Source organism: Acanthopagrus latus, chromosome 4, assembly GCF_904848185.1.
Source record: "Acanthopagrus latus isolate v.2019 chromosome 4, fAcaLat1.1, whole genome shotgun sequence".
In the NCBI taxonomy this organism is placed as follows: Eukaryota; Metazoa; Chordata; class Actinopteri; order Spariformes; family Sparidae; genus Acanthopagrus; species Acanthopagrus latus.
In genome coordinates this window covers 34,397,489-34,421,910 of record NC_051042.1, presented here as the reverse complement: position 1 = coordinate 34,421,910, position 24,422 = coordinate 34,397,489, and the positions used below count along the sequence as shown (strand labels likewise).

The 24,422-nt window shown below is 44.1% G+C and overlaps 1 protein-coding gene across 15 annotated transcripts in view; it reads right to left on the bottom strand.

Moving 5' to 3' along the window:
• The window catches only part of LOC119018204 (serine/threonine-protein kinase BRSK2-like), a 127,776-nt gene that overhangs the window by 89,098 nt on the left and 14,256 nt on the right, over nt 1-24,422 (bottom strand). For 5 of the 15 annotated variants that reach the window (XM_037095707.1, XM_037095713.1, XM_037095706.1 and 2 more), the window contains exon 1: nt 13,973-14,830. The exons of 1 other annotated variant lie outside the window; for it this stretch is intronic. In XM_037095707.1, coding sequence (XP_036951602.1) covers nt 13,973-14,066 — 94 coding nt within the window. In that variant the 5' untranslated portion in view covers nt 14,067-14,830. Of the gene's footprint in view, nt 1-13,972; nt 14,833-24,422 lie in introns of those variants that run through there. 9 more of the 15 variants (XM_037095701.1, XM_037095702.1, XM_037095710.1 and 6 more) reach the window with 3 other exon arrangements.

Genomic DNA, 24,422 nt, shown 5'->3' with positions numbered 1-24,422 from the left:
CCTGCTCCTTACAGCGCTGCACGCCAGAGACATCCATCAACCGCTGACAAATATCGATCCTACAACATTTCATTACAAGCTAATATAAATTACTCTGGAGGATTGTAACTACATCACATCTCTCATGCATCTATAGAACCTGTTTTATTGTCTCTGAACTGTGAGAATAGTTACAAATACCAGAGTCAGAGTTTCGTCTGACCTCAGAACCATGTCGGCAGAATTAAATGCTGGCAGTCAGAACTCATCCTGATTTGTGCAACATCTCTGCAATATGTATTATATCACAATTTCATGTTGAGGCTGCCAAATGAGTGACGGCAGCTTGAGAGCGTCTTTTAAACACTTGTGAAAAAACTTTCACAGCGTTTGTGGACTCAAATCATGATCTTTCTTTGACGCTGAGTGTTAATGTTTCCTAACCAGACTATAAGCACAGCACTGCCACAATATAACACTGAACATTGTGAAAACATGTAGAAATGTTGAAGTTTTAACAGATCTGAGGTTTGAGGGAACAAACAGTTTTCCTGGCTTTTGGGTCGAATTTACAAAAATGTCAAACAGATTCTGAAATCCTCATATCGTAAAATACTTTGTGCCTTATAAATAATTTAAACGGTTCATCTCTTAAACCAAACCTGCTGTTGATCAACTTTCTTTCGACTGATTTTACGCAGCGATGTGAACTGAGCAATCAAAATTTAGCGTATAAAAATAAAAAATCTGGAAAATCTCCCCCTGCTTTCCCTTTTCCTTGTGTGTTCATCCATGATAACACACACACACACACACACACACACACACACACACACACAGCGTGGTGTTGGGCCATCTGGCAGGTGGTGTAATGAGGGTCACGACCTCCTGTCACCCCTCCTCCTCCTCCATTACCAGGCTAATATTTTCATAACAACAGATCTCTCTCTCCGGTCGAGGCGCAGAGCAAACACACAGTTTCTGGATTTCACTTCACATTTTCATTTTACACAAACAAGGTGAGATTTTCTGTTAACTCATTTCATAAACAACATTCAGTGAAGCTGTTACTGGATGTGAGGATGCTCGAGCGTCTCACAGTAAACGGCTTCTCGTTCCATTTGTTTTTCACACCCGATGGTCAGATTAGCGGCAGATTAAGGCCAACAGGGTGCTGCTGCTGCTGCTGCTGCTGCTGCTGGGACACGACCGTCACCCATCATCCTCCACCCACTCTCTCATTGTCTTCACACAGAGGATCCAGCAGGACGCTCATCATGGCAGCAGTGTGTCAGAGATAACATTGATCTTCATTTTAAACGTGGAATCGCTGCACAAGATCTCCAATACAGACAAAATCACATTTTACCAGCCTACAGATCACTGGTGAAGTCTGATCACTTCTTTGTGTGATTTGATATTTTAAGTCCACGTTTCTGACAAAGAAGAAAGGCAGGATATCCAAAACCTGCTTGTGAAGTCGCCACATCAGCGACTTGTAGCCATCGTGTCCATGACTTGTTCTCTACCTACCTGAGAAAAACTAGACTGCTCTTATTTACATTTATTATCAGAACGCTCAGCGACGAAACTACAATAAAATAGATGTGAGAGGTGTCACTCCTTCTGCAACAGCTCTGGGTTGAGCTAATCTTATTGTGTGGAATGCCCCTTTAAAATATTAACATGCTACTCAGATTTAAAAATGTAAACATGTGATTACATATTAAAGCCGTCGTGTCTGACGCCCCAGAGGTCCAATCACTGCAGCAGCTTTCATTCATATTATGTTGTCAGAATAAATGAAACATTAATGTGACCACGTAGAAATTCTTACCCGAGTTTACAGCTGAGCGAAAGTTCAGAGGTCACCAGAACCATCAGGGTTCATCCTCTGACATCACGGACACGTCGCCGCGGGCCGCTAAATGTTTATCATCAAATACTTCAGCATGACATCATTAATTCATCTACTCATCTGTAACCTGTGGGCATCTCCATGTAAGTCATTCACACCTGCTCGGTCTGACACACATACACACATGCTCACACACACACACACACACACACACACACACAGGTAACCATAGCTACAGTGTGTAACGCAGAAACAGTTTCACAAATAATATATTACAGCCGAGGCCCCTTTTCTCCCTCCAGTAACACTAGCAACACCGGTGTGTGTGTGTGTGTGTGTGTGTGTGTGTGTGTGTGTGTGTGTGTGATTACTGCAGAGAGGCTGCAGCCCGTCGCTGCTGTAATGCAGCACTGCAGCTTCACTACTGTACTCACGCCACACTGCAGGTCACAGAAACAGAACGCTCCCTGAAAATACTGCAACGTACCGCACACACACACACACACACACACACACAAACACACGCACACACACTCAAACGCACGCACACGCGCGCGCACGCACACACACAAACACACGCACACACACACACACACACACACACACACACTTTGTCTCCTCCACTGAACCTCACTGACGTAATGGATGGTTCTTACACTAAATGCTAACTCAACCCTCGGTGCTCTGTTAACCTCGGCAGAAAGAGGAGGAGCTTCTCTCTGTAACGTCACCTTCTTTGATTCCAACCTGCATAGAACTTTCTCTAAAGAGACAAATTATCATTATTTTCACTTATTACTATCTCTCTTTACAGTTTTTTGCTGCTGTCTGGTTCAGTTTAGAAAAAGATGAAAAGTGTATTCATTCTTGTTAAGAGCCTGTTGGATACTCAGCTTTGGGGCCGATTCCAATATCAATATGGGACTTCTGATACGGAAATATGACCAAATATACACACACTTATTCTTTCTGTGGTCCTTTTGATGTGGTTATCAAAAGCTGTTTCCACCAGCATGATGCAGAAATGTAATACAGAAATGACAACAATACACATCAGGTCTGCTGTGTTTTCATCCTGGTAAACTTCACAATCAGGATTCTGTGACCAACATATAACATTATATAACATTTCCATCATCACTGCTTCACAGCTGTTGGGTCATCTGAAGACATTTATCATCAGGGTCAGGTGATCCACCACTTGGACCTGAACATCGGCTGAAACTAAAGACTTTCACTGTCCTAAATGACATCAGCATCAATGATATCATTTAATAATAATAATTATAATAACAACTCAGCCCCAGGCATTTCTTTCTGCATAACAATCTCTCTAAAAAAATATGATCTGTTACAATGATGGTTTGGAGCAACATTAATTATGATGTTCCAGGAAACAACACAGTGACATCAGATAACGCTCACTGCAGCGGTTCAGTACTGACAGTGTTCCTCACACACACACACACACACACACACACACACACACACACACACTCGCCTGGGAGCGTTTGTACCTGCCGTCACCACCAGTAAAGTGAGTATAATGGTGTTTCTCACGGCCCGCCCCCCCGCCCCTTAATCTGATTATGCCACATGATTGGATGTCTGAGTGCGGCCGCGGGCAGCGCAGCTCGTCTGCACGTGCCGCCGCTAACGGGCCCATCTGTGAGGACTGGATGGTTATTCTGAGGCAGGACGGGTTCTTCCAGAGCAGAGACCATCTGTGTGAGAGTGAAAGGACACAAAGCGAGCGAAGGGCGGACCAAGCGCCGTGCCGCAGCGTGTCTGTCCCTGGTGCTCATGGGTAATGATAATGAGCAAAAAAAAAAACTAATTAAGATTCTGTAGCTAACTAACTGGACTCTGCATCCATGACCACGTCCTCCTCGCCGTGAAATCTCTTGTTGCCAGAAGCACTCGGCCGTCCCATCAAGCACCAGTCGGGGGTTTTAGTGGACGGAGGGAGGCGGGTTTATTTATCTATTATGAGATACCAGAAACTCCATATTCCTACAAAATGAAGGTCGAGCGTGGGCACAGCGCCGGATCAGAGCGAGGGAAGTAAAGCAGCTCTTCAAATGGTAATTTCCCCTGCTTCAGTCCTGGACGCTGGAAGTGCTGACTCAGGGGGAAAGTCCAGATTGCTTTTGGAAAAGGATGAAAGTGAGTTTTTGAGCGGGAGAGAGAAGAGGGATTTATGCTCAATTTCATTAAGTTTTTGGCTGCGGGAGGAGGGCTGCGGGACCATAAGGGGCTTATCTGGAGCCATAACCCATTCCTGTTTGATTACCAGCTATTGATTGAGCCTTTAAATTGGTCTCTGTTGAATGTGGCAGCATGTGAAGACGTGCCGGTCGGGCTATCAGACCTGACAGGAAGTGGGACTGGATTAGAGAGGAGATGGGCGACGGGCAGCCGAGCAGGTCCTGGTGGCCCTCAGTCACACTGACTGAGCAGCTTGTGTTTCAAACGACCTCTGGCTCATTAAGGCCGGCAGGACAGCTGTCAATTAACTCAGATCAGACAACAGGACTCAGAACTATTCACAGTGTCGCAATTCTCAAAATCCACGATTTGGTTTGTCTTCAGATTTCAGAGTTATGAGCAAATACATTTTCTAATTTACACACTTTTTTTTCAGCATTGACGGCTCTGGACTTGATAGATTAAGATCAAAAGATCATCGCTTAAATGTTGATGATCATATTTCAACTTAAAAACAAGATCAGAATCCTGTGTGAGGTTGGCACTTCCTGCCTCCTGGATGAGAAGTGAAACGCTTTCAAGGTACTGAAACAAGTCCAGTTGCCTACGATACAGCACTGAGAACTACCCTGACCCGGATGATGGAGAACCTTCATCAATATAACTGCTGAACCATCATTTAAAGCTCACTAGATCTCTGACCTGCACACTCACTCACAGACACCAGCCTCGTAAATACGCCTCCATGCATCACTCCCAGAGTAACAACTGAATATGTGGAAAAACTCCTGAAATGTCAGAGACAGTCAGATGATTCCTGGATCCTTCTATTCATCTGGATCCACTCCAGGAGTTAATGAAGTCTGTTCTGGGCTGAGACTCATCCTCCATCCAAGTTACGTGCAAATCTGTTCAGTAGCTTTTGTGTCATCCTGCTAACAAACCAATCAACCAGCGCACACAGGTGGAAACACAACATCCTGGCTGGAGGTAATAAAAACAGCTTCTGTCCTCTTCAGTACTGCCGGTGCAGCAGTAAATCAGTGGTAAGTAGCTGGACTTCTGCACTGACAGCACCTCTGCTACACCTCTGCTCCTGCAGCAGGCTGAGTGCCTTCAGCACCTCCATCTTAACAGGTGTTGCAATCAGGCTGATAACTGTGATGATTGGGCCTGATAGAGCCCGGCGCCGCTGCTGCTGCTGCAGCCCAGCAGGAACTCTAAACCTCATTTCCCTCTGGCTGATCCATACAGACGTCATCAGCGCTGAATCACACACACTGAACAGCCGATACTGAATGGAGGCGGAGCCTCACAGCAGGCGGCAACACGGTCACAAACGTGCACATGAACATATCGACTTCGCTGGTCCACACATGTTCTGCGTCTTTACCGCTAACCGCAAAACAATCAGCGGCACTCAGATGACAATCATCAAGCTGTGCATGCTCGCTGCAGGAGTTGATTAAAGCGCTACCTACCACATAATAAACATAATTGACTGGGGATAAATTCAGGACACGAGCCTGTAGGTATATCAGAGGTAATGGAGCTGGAGAGCAGAGCAGAGGAGCCTCCAGAGACCAGAGGAATCAGTCGTCTGCTGACAGATGTGAAGACCAGGAGACAGAGAGGAGGAGGGCTGTACGCAACCCAGGCAACCTCAGACAGGTTAATACTCTCCATCGCTCTGGTTAGGTTTAAAAACACTTGGTTAGTGTCAGGAAAAAAATCATGTTTTGGTACTTAAATCTCCTGTATTTTGTCACACAAAAACGGCTGGAGATTTCCTGACTTCCTGTCAAAAATATCTGGGTTTTGTCGCCACAGATGTGATATCATGATTAAAAATGTTCAAACTCTGGCCCCTCGTCAAAACTCTCCGGTGGCGTCACACTTACAAATGTTGATACATGTGAAGTGAACGTGACACGTACAGATGTGAACGTATCTGTGGTTCGCAGAAGCTTTGAGCTTGTTCGTCTTCTTGCTCCTCAGGTTGAATGTCTGAGCGTCACTGTGTGGAATGAAGTCTGTGCACAGTTTGACACGACAAGTCTGTTTTCACATTCATTCTGAAAAAGTGAAAATTTAAGCTTAATGAAAACCTGATTTAAGAGGCAAACAGCTGAGGAGACATCAAGTCCAGTGGTTCAACGTGAGAAATGAAAGAGATTTGAATATTCACATATTCTGGAAGTTTTTATGGGGGAAGAAGGAGGAAGTGCCTTTTCTAGGATTTTACTGTGTGATTATCAACACAGTGGAGGTCTTTAACGACTCAGGATCAAAGATCAAAAGTCGTCATCTGTTGGACTTTTCTAATAATAAATTTGATGAAGTGACACACACACACACACACACACACACACACACAGATGCAGCCCTGCACACTTCACTCTACCTGAATATTTCAGCAGCAGCCTGCTGACTTGTTAATGACTGACAGCCACAGGCGAGACGACAGCAATCTAAACTAACCCAACACTTGTGTCTGTGAGCTCGAGGCGACCCGGAACAAACGAGTACCTGCATCCCTGTGTGTGTGTGTGCGTGTGTGTGTGTGTGTGTGAGTTAATTGAATCACTCCACCAGCGTCTCTCGGTCGCGCTCCAGACGCGATAAACAGACTTTGTTCTTCCTGTTCCCACACTATCAAAGATTTTTTTTTTTTTATCTGATGTGAAAATTGTTTTCCTTTTCTTTTCTTGCATCATTAATTCACTTAGCACTTCTAAGAGCAGCGTCTATTAGAGTCTGCCTTCATCCTCGCTGTGGCTACTCTTACATACATGCCTCCCTGCGCTTCAGTGTGGAAACAAACATTTTTTAATAGAAGGAGAAGTCGAGGAACGCTATTGTCAGAGGTTTGTCTACAGTTTCTACCATCTCTGGATTCTTCCGGCTGAGTACTGAAGCATCTGTGCGGACCGTCTCTGGCTGAATGTGTCCTGTGAGGAGAAGCTGTGGATAATCTGGCAGACAGAGAGACATTAGCTGCGGCTCGGAAAATGAAAATCGTGCGCCTCCCAGTAATGACTCATTCAGGCGGCGGGGATTCAGAGGTAGTCCTGAGCTTTAGCCTGACAACCTCACAGAGCGCGGCGGGGAGGAGGGGGCGGAGTCAGCGAGCGACGGAAGGAGAACGTGAGAGCGACAGAGATGTAGAGGGAGAGAGAGAGAGAGATGGGGGGTAGTTTCTCAGTCATTGTTTAATGGCTCAGGCGAACACCCCCCCTCAGGCTGAGCAGAGGGGCCGTGGAGATCTAGAGCGAGAGCATACCTCAACCAGCCACAGAGGAGAGCATTCCTCCGGTTGCCATGGTAACCGAGCCCTCAGCTGGGAAGGCAGGCGAGCGAGCGAGCGAGCCAAAGGGATGTACTGTATAGAAAGAGGGGAGGGGGGAGGAAGAGGAGGGAGGGGGGGGCGTTTGACACTAGCCATAATTTTGATGATCCCCCTCCTGTCTGCCTCCCTGCAGACGTCCCCAGCAGGGCTTCCTCCCCCACTTCCTCCACGATTTGGGAGCGCGCTCATTGCAGCTTCTCAGTTTATGAATATGGTTTGAGAAGATGCAGCGGCGGGCAGGTGGAGAGAAACTCCGACAGAAGAAATGCTGCCTTCAGCCTTTTCCTGCTGTTCAGACTCAGACGCACCGAGTGACATCAGGCTGTAGCCTCACGTCTCCGGTGACCGCTGCACTTGAACACATCGTAAAGTCGTCAGCAGCTGTCTTGTTCATTCTACAGCTGCATGACAGGACATACGGTTTCTACAAACTAGAGATAAATAAACTGCCTTTAAAAAAGTGGCTTTAAAGTTCTTCCAGCTGATATTAAAAGTATGGGAGGAGTTTAATGTTACAATTAATGGAGATGAATCTTCCAAAGTTATCATGATGAGACTCAGCAGAGAAACAAGGAGTTTAATTATTAGAAATTACTGCAATTTAAACTATTATCACAATATGTTGGAAACATCACAGTATCTTGGTTAGCTCCTCCGTCATTAGTCTGATGTTGTTCCATATTATCATATTACGGTTTAATGGTAAACTCCACATTTATTATCATCACGATCGGTGAGAACGACTCCTGAAGCCACGATAGAGTTTCTTTGGTTGAACGAACTCTTTGTCAGGAAGCAATATCAAGTAAAATTTTAACAAACAGGAGACTTGAGTTACATTTGAAATATGATTTTCTAATAACTCAAATATTCTTGAATAAAATACTGAAGGTAAGCAAATGAAAAATCTGATAATTCTGAGAAAAAGACAGATTGAAGAACATTAGATGAAAAACGACATGTTATTTCTGCAGAGCGACGACGAGTCCTGATCTCTTTGTGTGCAAATGAGGTGCATGAATATTTTGTGTTGTTTTATATTTAATGTAGTATAATGAAGCAAAGCCAGCAAGTTCAATAAAACAAGCTGAAAATAATGTTCACGGTAAATCCTCGTCCACACACACACACACACACACACACACACACACACACACACACACACACACACAGTAGTGTATATATACATATGCACACACACACCGTGGGAGTCATGGGAGTGTAACCACCTGCAACCTGCTGATAATGAAGCTGTATTTCAGCCACCTAAAGGCAGCCATCTGCGCTGGGGCTCTCCCTGCTGCCCACACCACCCCCACCACACACACACACACACACACACACACACACACACACACACACACACACACACACACACACACACACACACACACACACACACACACACACTGCAGCAGCAGAGCCGAGGGACTGCGGTCTTTAGGTTGTTCCACGTCAATAACATGACACTTCCATTATAATACAAGTGGGAAACACACACACACACATTCACACACACACTCATATACAAACACACACACATTGTCATTACTGGCTGCAGACAAATAAAAATGAACGATGTCGTTACCAGCGGACGTTTTATCATCAGCAGGTTGTCAAATATTGATATTGGTGTAAGTGGACGGTTGTCACGTGAACACACTCATGACTTCATAGTAAAACCAGCTTTCTGAACTTATTTGAATTCTCTGATCTTCTTCGTCACACAAACAGTAAAAAGTTCGTTACAAAGCAGATCTGAGAGTCTAACGAGCAGGAGCAGAGAGGAGGGAACGACTCGCAGCGATCACCACGGAGAGAAAGAGCGGCCATTGTCACTGGAGGAGAGATGAAACCATGACAACCGTCCCCACTGTTGGCCAACACTTGGAAAATGAGCGCGGTATGGAGCCTGGGAAGCCAGCGTAAAAAAAGAGCACTTCACCCCCCCACACACTCTCACACACATGAAGACACACTGACTAATTGTTCAGAGTCAGCACAGCCTCTCGTCATTCAGCGTCCACCAGCAGACGCACCATGAAGGCTTTGTTCCAACTGTCGACTCAGAGCCGGAGCACAGAAACAAACAGCCGGGATTTGAAAAATGACCACAGAGGCGAAACTACAGGCGACGTTCAGGTGCTAAACGCTAACAGCCACAAGTTTTAGCTGAAAACCTGCTTAATGCATTATTGTGTCGTCTGTGTAGGAATATTGTGTGTTTTATCCAGTGTGTTGTGCCTCATATGATGAATTCTCTGATCATAATCCAGGAAATCGCTTTGAGCCTTAAACTACAGCCAGCTAGCTTAGCAGCTACATGAGCGTGGTCAGACAGTTAGTAGACTGAAAAAGCAAACTCGGATGAACACTAATTATTATTTCTAATTATCAGTTACTTTATTAAAAGCTGCTGTTGGTGAGAAAGTTGATGTTTTCATCTCATTCTCAGCTCGTACATCAGTGACACTTTGGGACTGTAGGTCGAGTCGGTCGCCATCCGAGAGCGTCAGAGTGTGACGAGTCAGGAAAGAGATTAAAAAAATATACTTTCTCATCAACAGGAGCTTTAATTACTTCTTTATAACATAATTAAGATGTTAAAAGTGATGACACATCAACAGCCTGTGTTGGAACAAAAAAATGTCTTTATTTGATGGTACAGAAAGTACCAGAGCTCCAGTACAGTAACAGAGTTCAGGCTCTGACATGGACTCAGAGTATCAGAGTAAAAAGTCTCCCTCTGAAGTACATTTGTGCTCAAAGCTAACTGAAGCTCAAGTCATATTAATAGAATTCAAAGACTATTAAAGTTAAAGGTAGAATCAGTAGGATTTGTCCCAGCTGTTCCTGAACGCACCACAGAGACAGTTGATGGTGTTGTGATTGAAACATCAACTGAAGTCCAGTAACAAAGTGTCTGTTTCCTCTCTTCACCTCTGTCCGAATCGATACAGATATCACCGTTTTTACTTCACTCTTTCTTCTTCCTATTCAAGACGTTGAGCCTACATTACCCACAATGCAACTTAGTCACTGAGTGACATCACTGGAGGCAGTTTATCAGATTACATGCAGCTTCTTCTGGAGCCACTGAAGGCTTTATATTAATTATTTAGTCCCTTGGACCTGTTACCACACGTTAATGTGAGGAAATGGTGGAGTTACCCTTTAATATTCACACATTCAAGTCATTTGTTCCGTGATGGAGTCACAACTGGTTCTGATTTATAAAGTACGGTAATAATAAATTCATTGCATCGGCTTATTTGCATTAATATGATTTAGACTTTATGCAGGACTCGCTTGTGTTTTAATGAACTGAATCAAAATCAGCAAATCTGTTTCATGTCCAACATCCCAAGAACAAGAACCGTCAGTCCATCCCCCTCAGAGATCCCCTGACACACACACACACACACACACACACACACACACACACACACACGTAACAAAGAGTGTGGGCTCCACTTGTGAAGGAGGTTTAATGATATACAGACTTCCCCGTCTGCCAGCTCAGCAGCAGAGTCTTCGATTCAGACAAACAGCATCAACAAGCAGAGAATCACTCGTCTTCTACGGTCACCACACACACACACACACACACACACACACACACACACACACACACACACACACACACACACACACACAGCTCTGCACATGATTTCCACATGTATGGAGATGCAGAAGACAACAGAGGAGACGCTGCAGGCACGAGTCCGACTGCTTCATCATCAGTTTTCCTCAAAGTGGAACTGTAATTTACAAAATGAACGTCGTGTTGGATTGAAGAAGACTTGAAACTAGAATGAACTCATTATGAATCTGTTCACTGAGCTCAGACATACAGTCAGAACTAGGAACTCATCTCATCAGCTTGAACACAGTATGACTTATCTTTTTAAACCAGCCAAAAAGAACGGCACTTCTGCACAGGCTTCACTTTTCAGACCCTCAAGCAACGTCTCTATCTTTATACAATCACTGTTCTGGAGACAGAGTTTGAAGTTTGCTGTATGTTGATGGCTTCCAGTAGTTCTGCAGTCGTGCACACTGACGGCTGTTTGAGTCTGAGACATCTTTCTTTCAGCTCGCTGCTTTAACGCGCTGTTTAATTACACTTTCTCAGGAGGAAACTGGAAAACTAGACTTTGAAACATCTCTAGACGACAGAGAGACATCGATCGGAGCGAGGACGGAGGAGACGGGTCACACAGTCGCTGCTGTGAGAAGCAGTGGAAGAGAAAAAGGACAGGAAGTTGTTTAACAGGCCAATCAGAGTGTTGGATGTGTGGACGTGGACCTTCACTCCTCCTCTGACTCCGTTACTGTAATTAATCCTGTTGAGGAACAAAGCAAATGATCTGTGTGTCTTTGTGCCATTAAATGCAAACTGCTGCAGCTTTATTCCATCTGCTAAATAGAAGCATTGTGTAATTAATACAGCAGCTGTTACAATCCAACTCTACCAAACAGCTAATTGGCTGGTTATGAATTATTCACCCGCCGAGGGAGCAGAGCAGCGTCGGAGCCTCCACCTACAGGAACTGGAGGGAGACACCTTGATCACTCCTGGCTGTCTGTGTCCGCAGATGGCGAGGGATCCGAAACGGAGACCCGGGCCTGAGCCTCGATACCGCCAACCAGACAGACGACGCCACGGCGACAAGTCACCGACACGAGAGCTACAGCAAGCGTCTGCAGCTCAGCGGTTAACCAACAGACATCAACATGTGTAGATTGGTTTTACTGGGGTGGATTAGCTGTTGGACATTCTCCCCTGCAGGAACTTTAAACATTTATAATCAGCACTTTATGAGAACAATGTGTTATAATGTGAAAACACAACACGTTCTCATCTGAGGTCATTAAATACTGACATCGTCCCTCAGCGTCTCATACGTTTAGGCACAAAAACGACTTGGTTGAGTTCAGAAAGATCCCTGATGTTTGGTTTCACAACCGACATCAATCTTCAAACTCCAACCCCGCAGACCAAACGGAGATACACATTCAACCTCCGACCCGGTGGAGTCCACGTTATCGTGGATCTGTGACCACTGGAGTTCATCTGATGGAGTCAGTGAAGGAAACCTCACGCATCTATATGACACACGGAGCAACGTGACAGAACGACATGACATTTTCAGCCTGCTCTGTGGCGCGACGCTTCAAACGCCTTCTACAAACACTTGACGAAGCGCTGCTGCACTGTAGTCGTAGAAAGAGCAAGAAGACTCAGAGTCGAGGTTTGGACGGGTCGTACGTTAGACTCTCACCAAAAACGTTTTACGGATCATCACTGGAAGTCAGAATTTACAACTTTTCAACTCAGGGCACATTTATCTCGTCTGACTTAACGAGGGAGCAGCAGTCTGACGTCACACGATATTCACCATGACGTCTGTCACCTTGTGTGTTGTTAACTTTCTCTACTTTGTAAACTGTGTGCACACGCAAAGACACATCATTTGTTTTTCTTCACCTTGAGTTTGAAAGTTGGATATTTCAGCCCAGAAATTCTGATCTATGTTGTAGCATGCACGAGTATAGCATCATAGTTTGAAGCGACAGACGGAGCTGGTGCACTTTGACACAGTTACAGACGAGCTGGTGAACACAGCGAAGCATTCAGCTGCTAAAGACGCAGATATATTGACTTTCAGGAGCTGGTGGAGACCAAACACAGAGCTGGAAGAGAGTGAATCCTGATCTGAGGTTGATCAGGAGACACAAGCTGGACTCCAGGTGATGATCGTGTTGCTCTCTCACATCTGGACGTGTAAATAAGCAACTTATACCGACCTGCAGTCCATCATTTGACCATCAACGAGACAACTTGGTGCAGATTTTCATACAATTGATGCACAACAGCCTCCAAAATGGCCATGAAGTTGACTCAACACCTCTGAAAACAGCCTCGACACAAACTGAACAGATTTCTCACCAAATCTGACACCCTGCTCTGATTTCTCTTAACAAGCAGCCGGTGATGAACATCAGCCTGACGTGTCCCAAACATGAACACACACATTGTGACGTACAGTGTGTTGAAGCCGGGCCTGTCAGAATCATGAAACATCAGCCAGTCTGCCATCTTAACCTGCAGAGAGAGGCTGCAAACACGAGGCTGCACCGCCGATACAAACATGTAGGAATGTGTGGATGATGCAGCTGCAAAAGTGTGTGTGTGTGTGTGTGTGTGTGTGTGTGTGTGTGTGTGTGTGTGTGTGTGCAGGGGCCGGACAGTGCAGCATCACTGCTCGGCCTCTCCTGCAGCGGGTGACAGATGGATGCTATAACAGAATTAGAGACCAGAAGAATCGCACGGCCCTTCATCAGCAGCCTCTCTGCCTGACAACAAGGATTAAAGGCGCACTAACACCATCAGCACCACCACCACCACCGTCATCATCATGGAAGCAGCAGCAGCAGCAGCTCTGCCTGCAGTCAGCACAGCCGCATCCACCACAAACATCCGCACTTCTCAGGCATTTCCCCGCAGCCGCCCCGCAGCAGCCCCGCACGTCCCGCCAGCATCTTCTCCCCAGCAGAGCAGGACTCTCACTAACCTGTCTGTCCTTTGCCCAGCGTCTTCTCCAGGCGGTACGGTCCCACATAGTTGGCGTAATGCCCGCTGTTGGCGTCCTTGCCCGACGATGACATGTTGTTGCGTGAAACGACTCGCGGGGAGTTGCTCTTCTCCTGCGGGGTGTCCGTGCGGGGACGCGTTTCTGGAGCGAAAAGCGCAAAATCCGCGGCGCAGTGGAGTTCTCCTCGGCCGGCTTCGGTTCCTGTCGCTGCGTGTTTGGCTGCGGGTCGCTGCGATGTTCGCCTGTCCGTGCGTGCGTGCGAGCAAGCGTGCGTGTGTGTGTGTGCGGGTATGTGTCCACGCAGTCCTCCGCCGGGTTGGTCCTCAGTGCGGCTCAGATTGCGGGTTTGAATCTGGGTGTCATGGTGTTGGTGCGGGAGGAGCGGTGCGCTGCAGCCCCGTTGGGTGTGATCTGATGATGGGACAGCATCTACCGCCGCTGCCGCTCCGCTCCTGCGTCAGCGCGCAACGGTGAGGACGGACACTTCCGGCCGGCCCTTTCGGAATAAAAGCCATTCCTCTCACTGACATGAAGTGCAGAAATCTTAATCATCCATCCATCCACTCTTTGTTTTTACAGTGTATAAGTAAACACAAAATATTTAACACTTTTAATTTGTTAATCACCTAATAATTCATCAATTATCAATCATACAAATTGTAGTAACTATTTGTCTCAGCCACAGATATATAATAATGTTTCCAAGGAACAGTTCACCCAAACAGATAAACTCAGTGATAAACTCCTGATGATATAAAGTCCTCCTCTCCTCCTCCTGAGGATATAAAGTCCTCCTGTCCTCCTCCTGAGGATATAAAGTCCTCCTCTCCTCCTCCTGATGATATAACGTCAGGTGAAGTGTCGTAGTCCACAGAACATTTCCAGAGCTTCACAGTAAAAGAGAATTAAAGTACCTGGAGATGATTTAAACAAAACAGAGAAACAACCATTAAAAAAAAAACATCAACTGTCTCAGTGCAACTTGTCTGTTGTCTCCAGAAGTTATTTACATAGTTTTCTTTAAAGGTGCATTATGTAGTTTTGGGGGAGGATTGTTAAAACAAGAGTCATTGATGACTGATGATCATAATGAAAAAAACAAACGATGTCATACTGTTTTACTTGTTTATATTTTGAGGATCCTTCATCTTTCTCACTTTAAACTGTGTTCTGGGGAACTTATTCTCCTGAAGGACGGCTTGTTTATATGGAAATATATCAAACTGTAATTATTTGAGTCTGATTTTATCATTTTTTAAAATCAATTTGGGTTCTTTGGGTTTCTGGACACTGGTTTCTTGGATGACTTCCGACAGTTTCTACAACGTATATTATGTGTGCATTAATGTGAATTAACCACCTGAGCACATTTCTGTTTCCCCAGATAAAACAAGTTTCAGACGGTTGGAGGAAACCTGTCGTCCACCTGCAGGTCACATGTCTGTGAAAGGGGATGCAGGTGCAGATTTTAACATTTAACCAGAAAACTATCACTGATGTCTGAAAAACAAAAACAGGTCATAGATGCACAAAGCTGCTCCAGACTGTCATGAGTGTTAGTGTTGTGGGTTGAAGCTCAAAAATCCACGTCTGTGCAGTTTAAACTCTCTGGTTTTATTTTGAAGGTCAATCCGCCTAACTTCCGCTGACACTCCGGCTTGACGCAGCTGCTTTAATTAGGGAACACACATGCGCAGCTGTGTTCCATCGCAGGGGTTGGTGATTGAATTCGGGTCGAGGTGACGGTGGGAGATGAGAGGCTGCTCTGCTCAGAACTGCTCTTTTTAAATCTATAAATATCCCAAACAGAGAGCAAAATAAAGACATTACAGGCAGCAGAGAGACGGAAATTTCCCAGGATGCACCGAGGTGGCACCCTGCACTGCCTGTGATGTCACACAGACAGAAAAATCCTGATACATTTATAATGTTCATGCACATTAATGATGTACTGTTGACTGATTTCTACATTACTGCTCATTTATTCATTCAGTTATTACTGTGTGTGTGTGGTTGTGTGTGTGTGTGTGTGTGTGTGTGTGTGTGGTTGTGTGTGTGTGTGTTGGGGGATGAACATGTTCCACGCTGGGACACTTTCACTTGATTAAACCAGCGGTCGGTGACAACGACCATCTATCTGCCTCATCACTCCTCCACAACAAAAGCCTTTTGACCCAGCACGCTCAGCGGCAGATGGGCCCCCCACCTCCTGCTCCTCTCCCCTGCTCCTCTCCCCCATCCACCCCCACCCACTCATCCAACCAACCGCCCCCCTTTAAATCCATGTGCCTAACAAAGACAGGGGGGTCTCCATCTTAACCACGTAAGACCTGCTCACCACGGGACAGCTTTCCCCCAAATTACTTCCTGTTAATTAACACAGCTCCTCCACCCGCCCGCCCAGCCTCCATCAGTGATGCAGGAGGAGGTTGTGACCCCTGTCCACAGATCAATGATGAGTTTTCAGATTTATGCCTCGGTGCGTGCTCTCCAGCCTGATCTCTGCCGTCTGATCCCCTGGTGGCTGTAACGCCGTTTGACAGCTGCAGACGGCAGCGCGGCTGTAAAACCACACCGTCCTAATCACCTCCATGTGCAATGATCTGCCATCATCAGCCGGGTGTCTGAGGAGAGGGCGCGCCACCGGGGTCGCTGTCAAAGTGTCTGTCAGTGGCTAATGGTTCAGAACCAGGACTGGTTGATCACTGAGGGGATAAAGTGACAGAACATTTTAAATGATGATCATAATCATATACAAAGTTCCCTGTGAAGACTGTAACCCAACGTCAGCTGGGATCAGCTCCAACTGACCCTGAGAAGGGTAAACTGTTAGAGACAATGGGTGGATGGATGGATGGACGGATGGATGGATGGATGGATGGACGGATGGATGGATGGATGGATGGGTGGATGGATGGATGGATGGATGATGGATGGATGGATGGACGGACGGATGAATGGATGGATGATGGATGGATGGATGGATGGGTGGATGGATGATGGACACATGGATGGATGGATGGATGATGGATGGATGGATGGATGGATGGATGGATGGATGGATGGATGGATGATGGACACATGGATGGATGGATGGATGATGGATGGATGGATGGATGATGGATGGACGGATGGATGGGTGGATGGATGGATGATGGATGGATGGGTGGGTGGATGGATGAACGGATGGATGGATGGATGGATGGATGGGTGGATGGATGGATGGATGGATGGATGGATGGATGGATGATGGACACATGGATGGATGGTGGATGGATGGATGGATGGGTGGGTGGATGATGGATGGATGGATGGACGGATGGATGGATGGATGGGTGGATGGATGATGGACACATGGATGGATGGATGGATGGATGGATGGATGGATGAATGGATGATGGACACATGGATGGATGGATGGATGGATGGATGGATGGATGGATGGACACATGGATGGATGGATGGATGGATGGATGGATGGACACATGGATGGATGGTGGATGGATGGATGGATGGATGGAAAAAAAAGGAAATCAAACTTCCAAAAGCTTGCAGGAAGAGAAAAGTTTTGAGTGGTGATTTGAAAAAGACGAGGGATGTAACGTTAGCAGTTAATGTTTCAGCAAACTTCTGATATGTCCAAGTGCCAAATGTGTCACATCACACTCACATTATTCGCTGCTTTGCCACCTTTCACATCAGGAGGTGGATGGATGGACGGACGGACAGTCTGAGTCACACCAGTGGATATTTTTAAGGACAGATGTTTTTGTGGTGATACAGGAAGTCAGACCATCTCCATCTGTGACTGTGGCAACAAAAACATGTATTTAAAGCCGAATCATGGTGTTTTCTACCTCTAACCACGTGGTTTGGGCCAAACCTCACCACAGCATTCACACAGTGAGTTGTGACAAGAGACAGAAAATTCAACATAAAGAAACTTTGAATGTAAATGTGGTTTTGCAGGAACGTACTAAGCTACATTTATTCTGGAGACTGGGCATAAAATGTGTGACTCTCATGATTAGAGAGTAACATTATGGAAATCATCATATTGTATCATATGTTGGAATATTCAGGCAGTAATAACTCTGGATTATTTGGTTTTTAGGTTGAGGATGAGAAAGTGTGTTAGTGTCGCTCCACAGTTGTGCAAAACTGTGATTGTGATTTTATTTTATTTGCAGTATATGAGCAGAGGAACCAGTAAGGGCTGTTAACTGGAGCTGCAGTGAGCTGGTTTGTTCAGTTAGCCGTGCAGCCACTGCTACAGCTGGTAATGATCAATAAATATGATGACGTGATCTTTCTTTACCCGGTTGAAAGAATGAGAAAGTGGGATGGAGGGAGAGGAAGTAAAACAGAGTGTCTTCTCTTCATGTCTGTGACAGATTCAACACATACAGACATTAAACTGTAGAGGAACACTGGTATGATGTCGACTTGATGTCTACAGGTCGTTTTCAGCTTCATGACCGCTCGCATGTCGTGGTGTAAAATAGGCGAGACTTCAAATCTCTAGATGACGCTCAGCTGCAGCCTCGCTGTACATGAGAAGCACGACACACAGCCAGCCTGTTATTCTTTTTATAAAATAGGAGACCAACACTGCAGGTGAGACAGTCGCTACCTCAGTCCTGAACTAAAGGGTCCCGTCAGAACTACTGTCGGTTTAAGATAAATTAAAAGAAAGGTATCCACTGGCACAGTATGACTCCTGCACTGGTTGTGAACCAAACTGTGACCTCTGTGCACCGTTTCACCCCTAGAATCTACTGATCACTGCAATTCTGTTCAAATGAACAATGATTTAGATACAAACTGGTATAAATGCAGGTCTGATGGAGCCTCCAGACTTTCTGTCTGTCTCCTTTTCTGTCCGTCTTGAATCTTCAACCTCCCTCAACCAACATAATGAGCTGTGTCTGACGAGGCCATTAGCACCAGAGACAAACAGCCCACGTGTGTGTGTGTGTGTGTGTGTGTGTGTGTGTGTGTGTGTGTGCACTATAACCGGTGACGTATGTGTGTTTCTGTAGCAGAGGCAGATACAGATGTAGAAGGAACAGGCCACAGGATGCACTCTTCACTTTTTGAGACATTTCTGGAAAAAGAAGCTTAGCCTGCAGTCTATTTCTGCATTAGTCAGCTCTATTGTGGCTGTGTTGCCAACGGAGCAGGATAATGCAGGCGCACACTCACACACACACACACACACACACACACACACACACACACACACACATTTCAAGCCAAATGAGAGAGCATCTCTTCTGACAGAGAAACAGTGAATCACTCAGATGAATCGAGGACAGAAGATTCAGTCCAAACTTCACCAGAGTTCACCTGCAGCTTTTAAATAAAGTCCTTTACATGTTTATCAGAAACAGAACAGAACGTTAATCAACTAAATGCACGAACACTGCTCGGCTGATTGGAATATTTTCCATCAGTGAGCTGATGAGGTCGTCATCAGAGTTAAAATGGAGTCTGACTCTGTGGCTCGTTTTCTGTTCGGCTACATGTGCAGAGGTGTTTGTCTAATTAACACTCAGTGGCTCATTTCCAGCAAAATTACATCACGTTTGAAAATTCTTTGTCACTTTCATTTCAGTGCCGAGTCAATTTGGGACATAAATGAACAAAGAGCTGTGAAACGGCTGCAGTGTTGAGACGATTCACATTTACAGGTTCAGATAAAAAACTCCATCTTCAGTTTCATTAGATTTCTTTTCCACCAGATTCCAAAACTGATCAGCTTGTTCTGAGAATATGTTCAACCCATCAGATTTTCTCTTCTGGTTAACATACGAGGACAGCACATAGGAACGCTGATATATTTTATTTTGAAAGGTCTGTTGTTCACTGGAGGGTAAAATCTTGTCATACTTTCTTCTTCTTTTGTACCATTTTGTTCTTGATGACATCACACATGCTACTTATTTCCCCGAACAGATTCAAATGATGTTTTTGTTCTTTAGTTCCAACAAAGCATCACATATGTGGGCAGTCATGTGACCCACTGATTGGACTGGTTTCTTTACTGATTATGAGCACGACTGGTCAAGTTTTCAACAGGATGGATTCTTAATGTGGAACAGGTAAACCAGCTCTGTAATATTCCTGACATGATCATTTACATCCAGCAGAAGTTCAGGAGGAAACGTGTCCTTCATGCAGCAGAGCATCAGTTCAGCAGTGTGCAGGTCAGGGTGGTGAGTCCTGCAGGAGACAACCACTCATGTTTGGATTTTTCTCTGCCTGATCTTTTCTTTCTTGTTTTTCCTCAAAGGTTCAATCATCTCCTGACTTATTCTTTAAATAACATTCACCTTTCCTCTTTCCCTCTCTGTCTCTCATGTTTCCACTACAGCAGGCAGATTTTTAACTATTTAACTTGGAGTATCGTGTCACAGCCACCAGGTGGCAGAATATCAAAGCTCTGTCCTCACTTAATTTAATCATTACCTTCTTATATCTTTGTCATTTTGAGGTATGGTTTCATAAATTCAGTACAGGAAGAGGAGATGTCATAAAACAAAAGATGAATGAATAAACCACGTGTACATCTTTCATGTACATTTGTTTCTGAAGTCCACTTCACATTAAGCACCAAAGGTGACATTCTGACTATAACGATCCTGTACTTTGCAGGTTTTATTCAAAATTCTAGTATAATTTACAATTACACAAAACAGCAGTAGTAAACCTTCTTCAGATTGTGTCTAAATATTAGTCCAATATGTTGAAAACATCCTTTAACATCTGTTCACTGGAGCAGACGGGTGTATTTTCAGTCACATAAGAAAGATGGAAGAGAAAAATATGTGGATACAGTTCGTCTAACATCTTATTCAGTCGTCTGGTTTTGTGAAAATGAAATGATTTAATAGTTACTCCTTCACTTTTGTTCATGCATGGTGTTCAAAATAACTCATTTAAAATAACATACATTGGGAACAGTAAGCTACATGTTCACTTGTTTAAGACTAAAAATATTTTTAAAAAATATGATTTGAGACCCTTTATTAAAGATGATTCAAGTTGCTTAACAGCTGACTGTACAAGTGTTATCAATAACAACTTGAGACAGATGCAGGTGAGAATTAGAGAAAGAAAAAAAGAAAAATCAAAGTGATAAAAGACAATAACAAATCAGATAAGAATCAAACTGCACAGTGACGCTCCAACATCTAAATAATGTAACAAACAAAGCACATTTTTGACTGGAGGAGGACTTTTATTCTCTCAGCATCGTCCTCTCAGTTTATTTTCACTTCCACACTGATATTAACAGGGAAAGACCGTCAGTCAGTTGGACAGACGGACAAACAATCAGAGCAACGAAACGTCCAACGAAGCACCAGTTACAGGAAGCTGACAGCAGAACAACTCAGAGCGCAGATGAAATATAAAGCTTGTCAGCTCGCACTGAATTGTATCAGCTGCTCTGTTTGTATCAGCCTTGTTATAATATCATAAAAGCTGTTTGTGGCCAGAAAACCAGGTATTTTGAGCCAAAACTTTGTTTCCTAAAATTAACCAAGTTTTTACGCATCAGTAACCTGAAATTGAACATAAAGTTTCAACATCTCTGTGTTTTGCTGAAACACAAATCGTCAATGATTTGCATCCCTTCCCCTGTTATCACGTGTTTATAATGCCGAAATCTTTCTGTCCATGTTGCTGTTGTTTGGATTTACTTTTTTTTTTTTTACATCTGAATTGAATTGGAAGTCTGTTGTTGTGCTCACTTCTTGTTAGACTGCAGCTTGACAATAGCTCTTCCAGAGACAAATTGTTAGTAATTAAGTGGGGGATGCAGCGAGACGCGTGCAGTTCACTGGTAATTATCAAACTGCTAATTTAGAGTGTTGCTCTGTAAACCCATTTAGATTACAGCACTGCAATTAAATTGGCAAAAAAGACTATAATTACTAACACCACTCACAATACGCAACCTCACATTCCATCTAGTTCTCCTATTTATCTGTCAGAGCCAGTCTGGACCGCTTCTCATTAAATCCTGCAGATATTAAAAGTATCAGAGCTTCATGATAGAAAAGGAGAGTTTGGTTGTAAATGGCTGCCATGTTGAAGAAAATTAAACGGGTGGAACGACTCGTCTCACCTGCCTCCCTCTGAGGGGGAACATTTTAAAGGTTTTTCTGAACAGACTCACACAGGAACAATTCAGCACATTTCAAACTTTCACACACCTTCAGCTCTTTGTAACTGTGTTTATCAGGTGGACATGTTTGTCCGTTCACGAGGAGAATATTGATTCTATAACCATTAATACCTCAACAATTTGTGCCAGACAAGCAGGAGGCATGAGGGAGATTTCAGCCTCATGTTGTACAAATAAAAACAATTTAGTGTTTCATGTCACTGAAGGTGATCTGACCCTGAATCTTTAAATCAACCACATTCAAATATAAATTTCACACATGATGTTGTTAAATCAGTTTGAGATTGAATATGACAAATTACAGTCAGTGCAGAAACTGAGAGGAAACTCTGACCTACAGATCATCTCATACACACACATATTGTATGTGAGACGCTGACATCTAGTGGTTCCACTGAAGAACTGCAACCAAGTCAAGTCCAGTTACTTCTGCTGCTGGAGAGCTGAAGGTTTCTCTGTGTGTGTGTGTGTGTGTGTGTGTGTGTGTGCAAAATCAACAGAGCAGTTAATCATTAGCAAGGCAAAACATCATCTCCCTTTCTCTTCTCTCTCTCTCTCTCTCTCTCACACACACACGTGTGTTTGTACCTTTTTTAATACCAACACGATATTAATTCGGCTTCCTCAGCACACTGATTAACAGCCTCCTGCCTTCTAAATGCAGCTAACACTGGAGTATTTTCATTGGTGTACAGGTCACGGCATATTTTATCCCTTAGACTAGCACTGTGTTGGACCAGTGTGTTACGTTTTAACTGGAATGGCAGCATAACCTGCAGATTTCGTGTTTCCCACATGTTGCGGGTATCGACTGCAAAATCTGCAGTTCATGGATTGTCTCTCTGAGACTTTAACCAGTCCAAGTTTCGCACTCATTCTTCATGTAAATATTATTTTCTGCCCTTTTTCGCCACAGTCCTGTCTTCCTCTGAGTTAGGATTTGACTGGCACATTTCTAGGTTTATCAGGGAGAAAATAACCCAGAGATTCCATCAGATACTGTATATGTCCGGTGCGTTACTGCTCCAATTTAGTTTTGTTTTCATTTTGTTTTAGTATGTGTTGTAAAAACAACAACACAAACTGTTCCTGATCGAAGGATCACCAGAAGAGCGCCTGTGTTGTACCTGTGTTGGATTACAGGGATGCTCAGTGTCTTCATGTGGGTGATGAAGCTTATAATGCTTCATTAAGTAAAACAAAGTTTAAAGACTCCACTCATGTACGTAGAGAGACAATGAATAGAACCATGAAGTGACAAATACCATATTGTAGTATATTAACTATTTGGTTCTTTAGACTTCACACCTCTTTACAAACCACGTCAGCTACTTCAAATGCCAAAAGCAATAATAAAACAGGTCACTTTGGTCTAAACTGATGCAGCAACATTCAAGGTTAAAGATATTTTTATGGATACATGAAACAAATTTAACTTTCAGTTTTAACATCCAAATCTGATAAAAGGAATAAGCTATAAAGATGACAACAATAAAATGACCACATCATAAAATGTTTAATCTTTAATGATCCCAGACTGGGAAATTATTAAAGTACATGTGGTCTGTAAACTTACATCAACTTTACATCAATATTTGAAGTTGATATTTCCCTAATCATAATTTATGCACGTAACAGTGATGGATTAATTAGAAATGATGCCCAACATTAATAAACATCACCCTCTTAAGTGTATTTTAGAGTATCTCTAATTGTAGCTTCACTTGGATGTTTGTGCTTCCCTGAGCAGAATGAGTAAAGTTTGTCATTAGGAAGATGTTTCTACAGTGATTTGCTGAAGAGGAAACATTTCTGTGCTCACCTTAACCTTAAAGCTGGAAGCTGGTCATAGTCCAATAAGCATTAGGGGGGATTCATAAATACATGTAGTTGAACTACATATCTTAACTACAATTTGATGTAACTTGCTGGTAGTTAAACTACTGATATTTTTTGTCGGTCAAGTATTTCACTTTTTGGGTCTTTTTTTGCAGTTTAGCTACTCAATTTACAAACTACAATTTGGGCATTTTTTTTTTTGTTAAAAAGATCTATATGAGTTGCATGTTATTTTTCTTTGAAAAAAGGCATGAAACATGTCATGACATGCTAAGCCAATGCTGCCTCTGATTGGCTTGCTCTGGCAGCACTTAAATACTTCATAGAGTGGGTGGGTCTTTGTGCCAAGGAAGGCAGAGCTCATATGGCAAAGCACGTCATGGACGACCCTCCTGC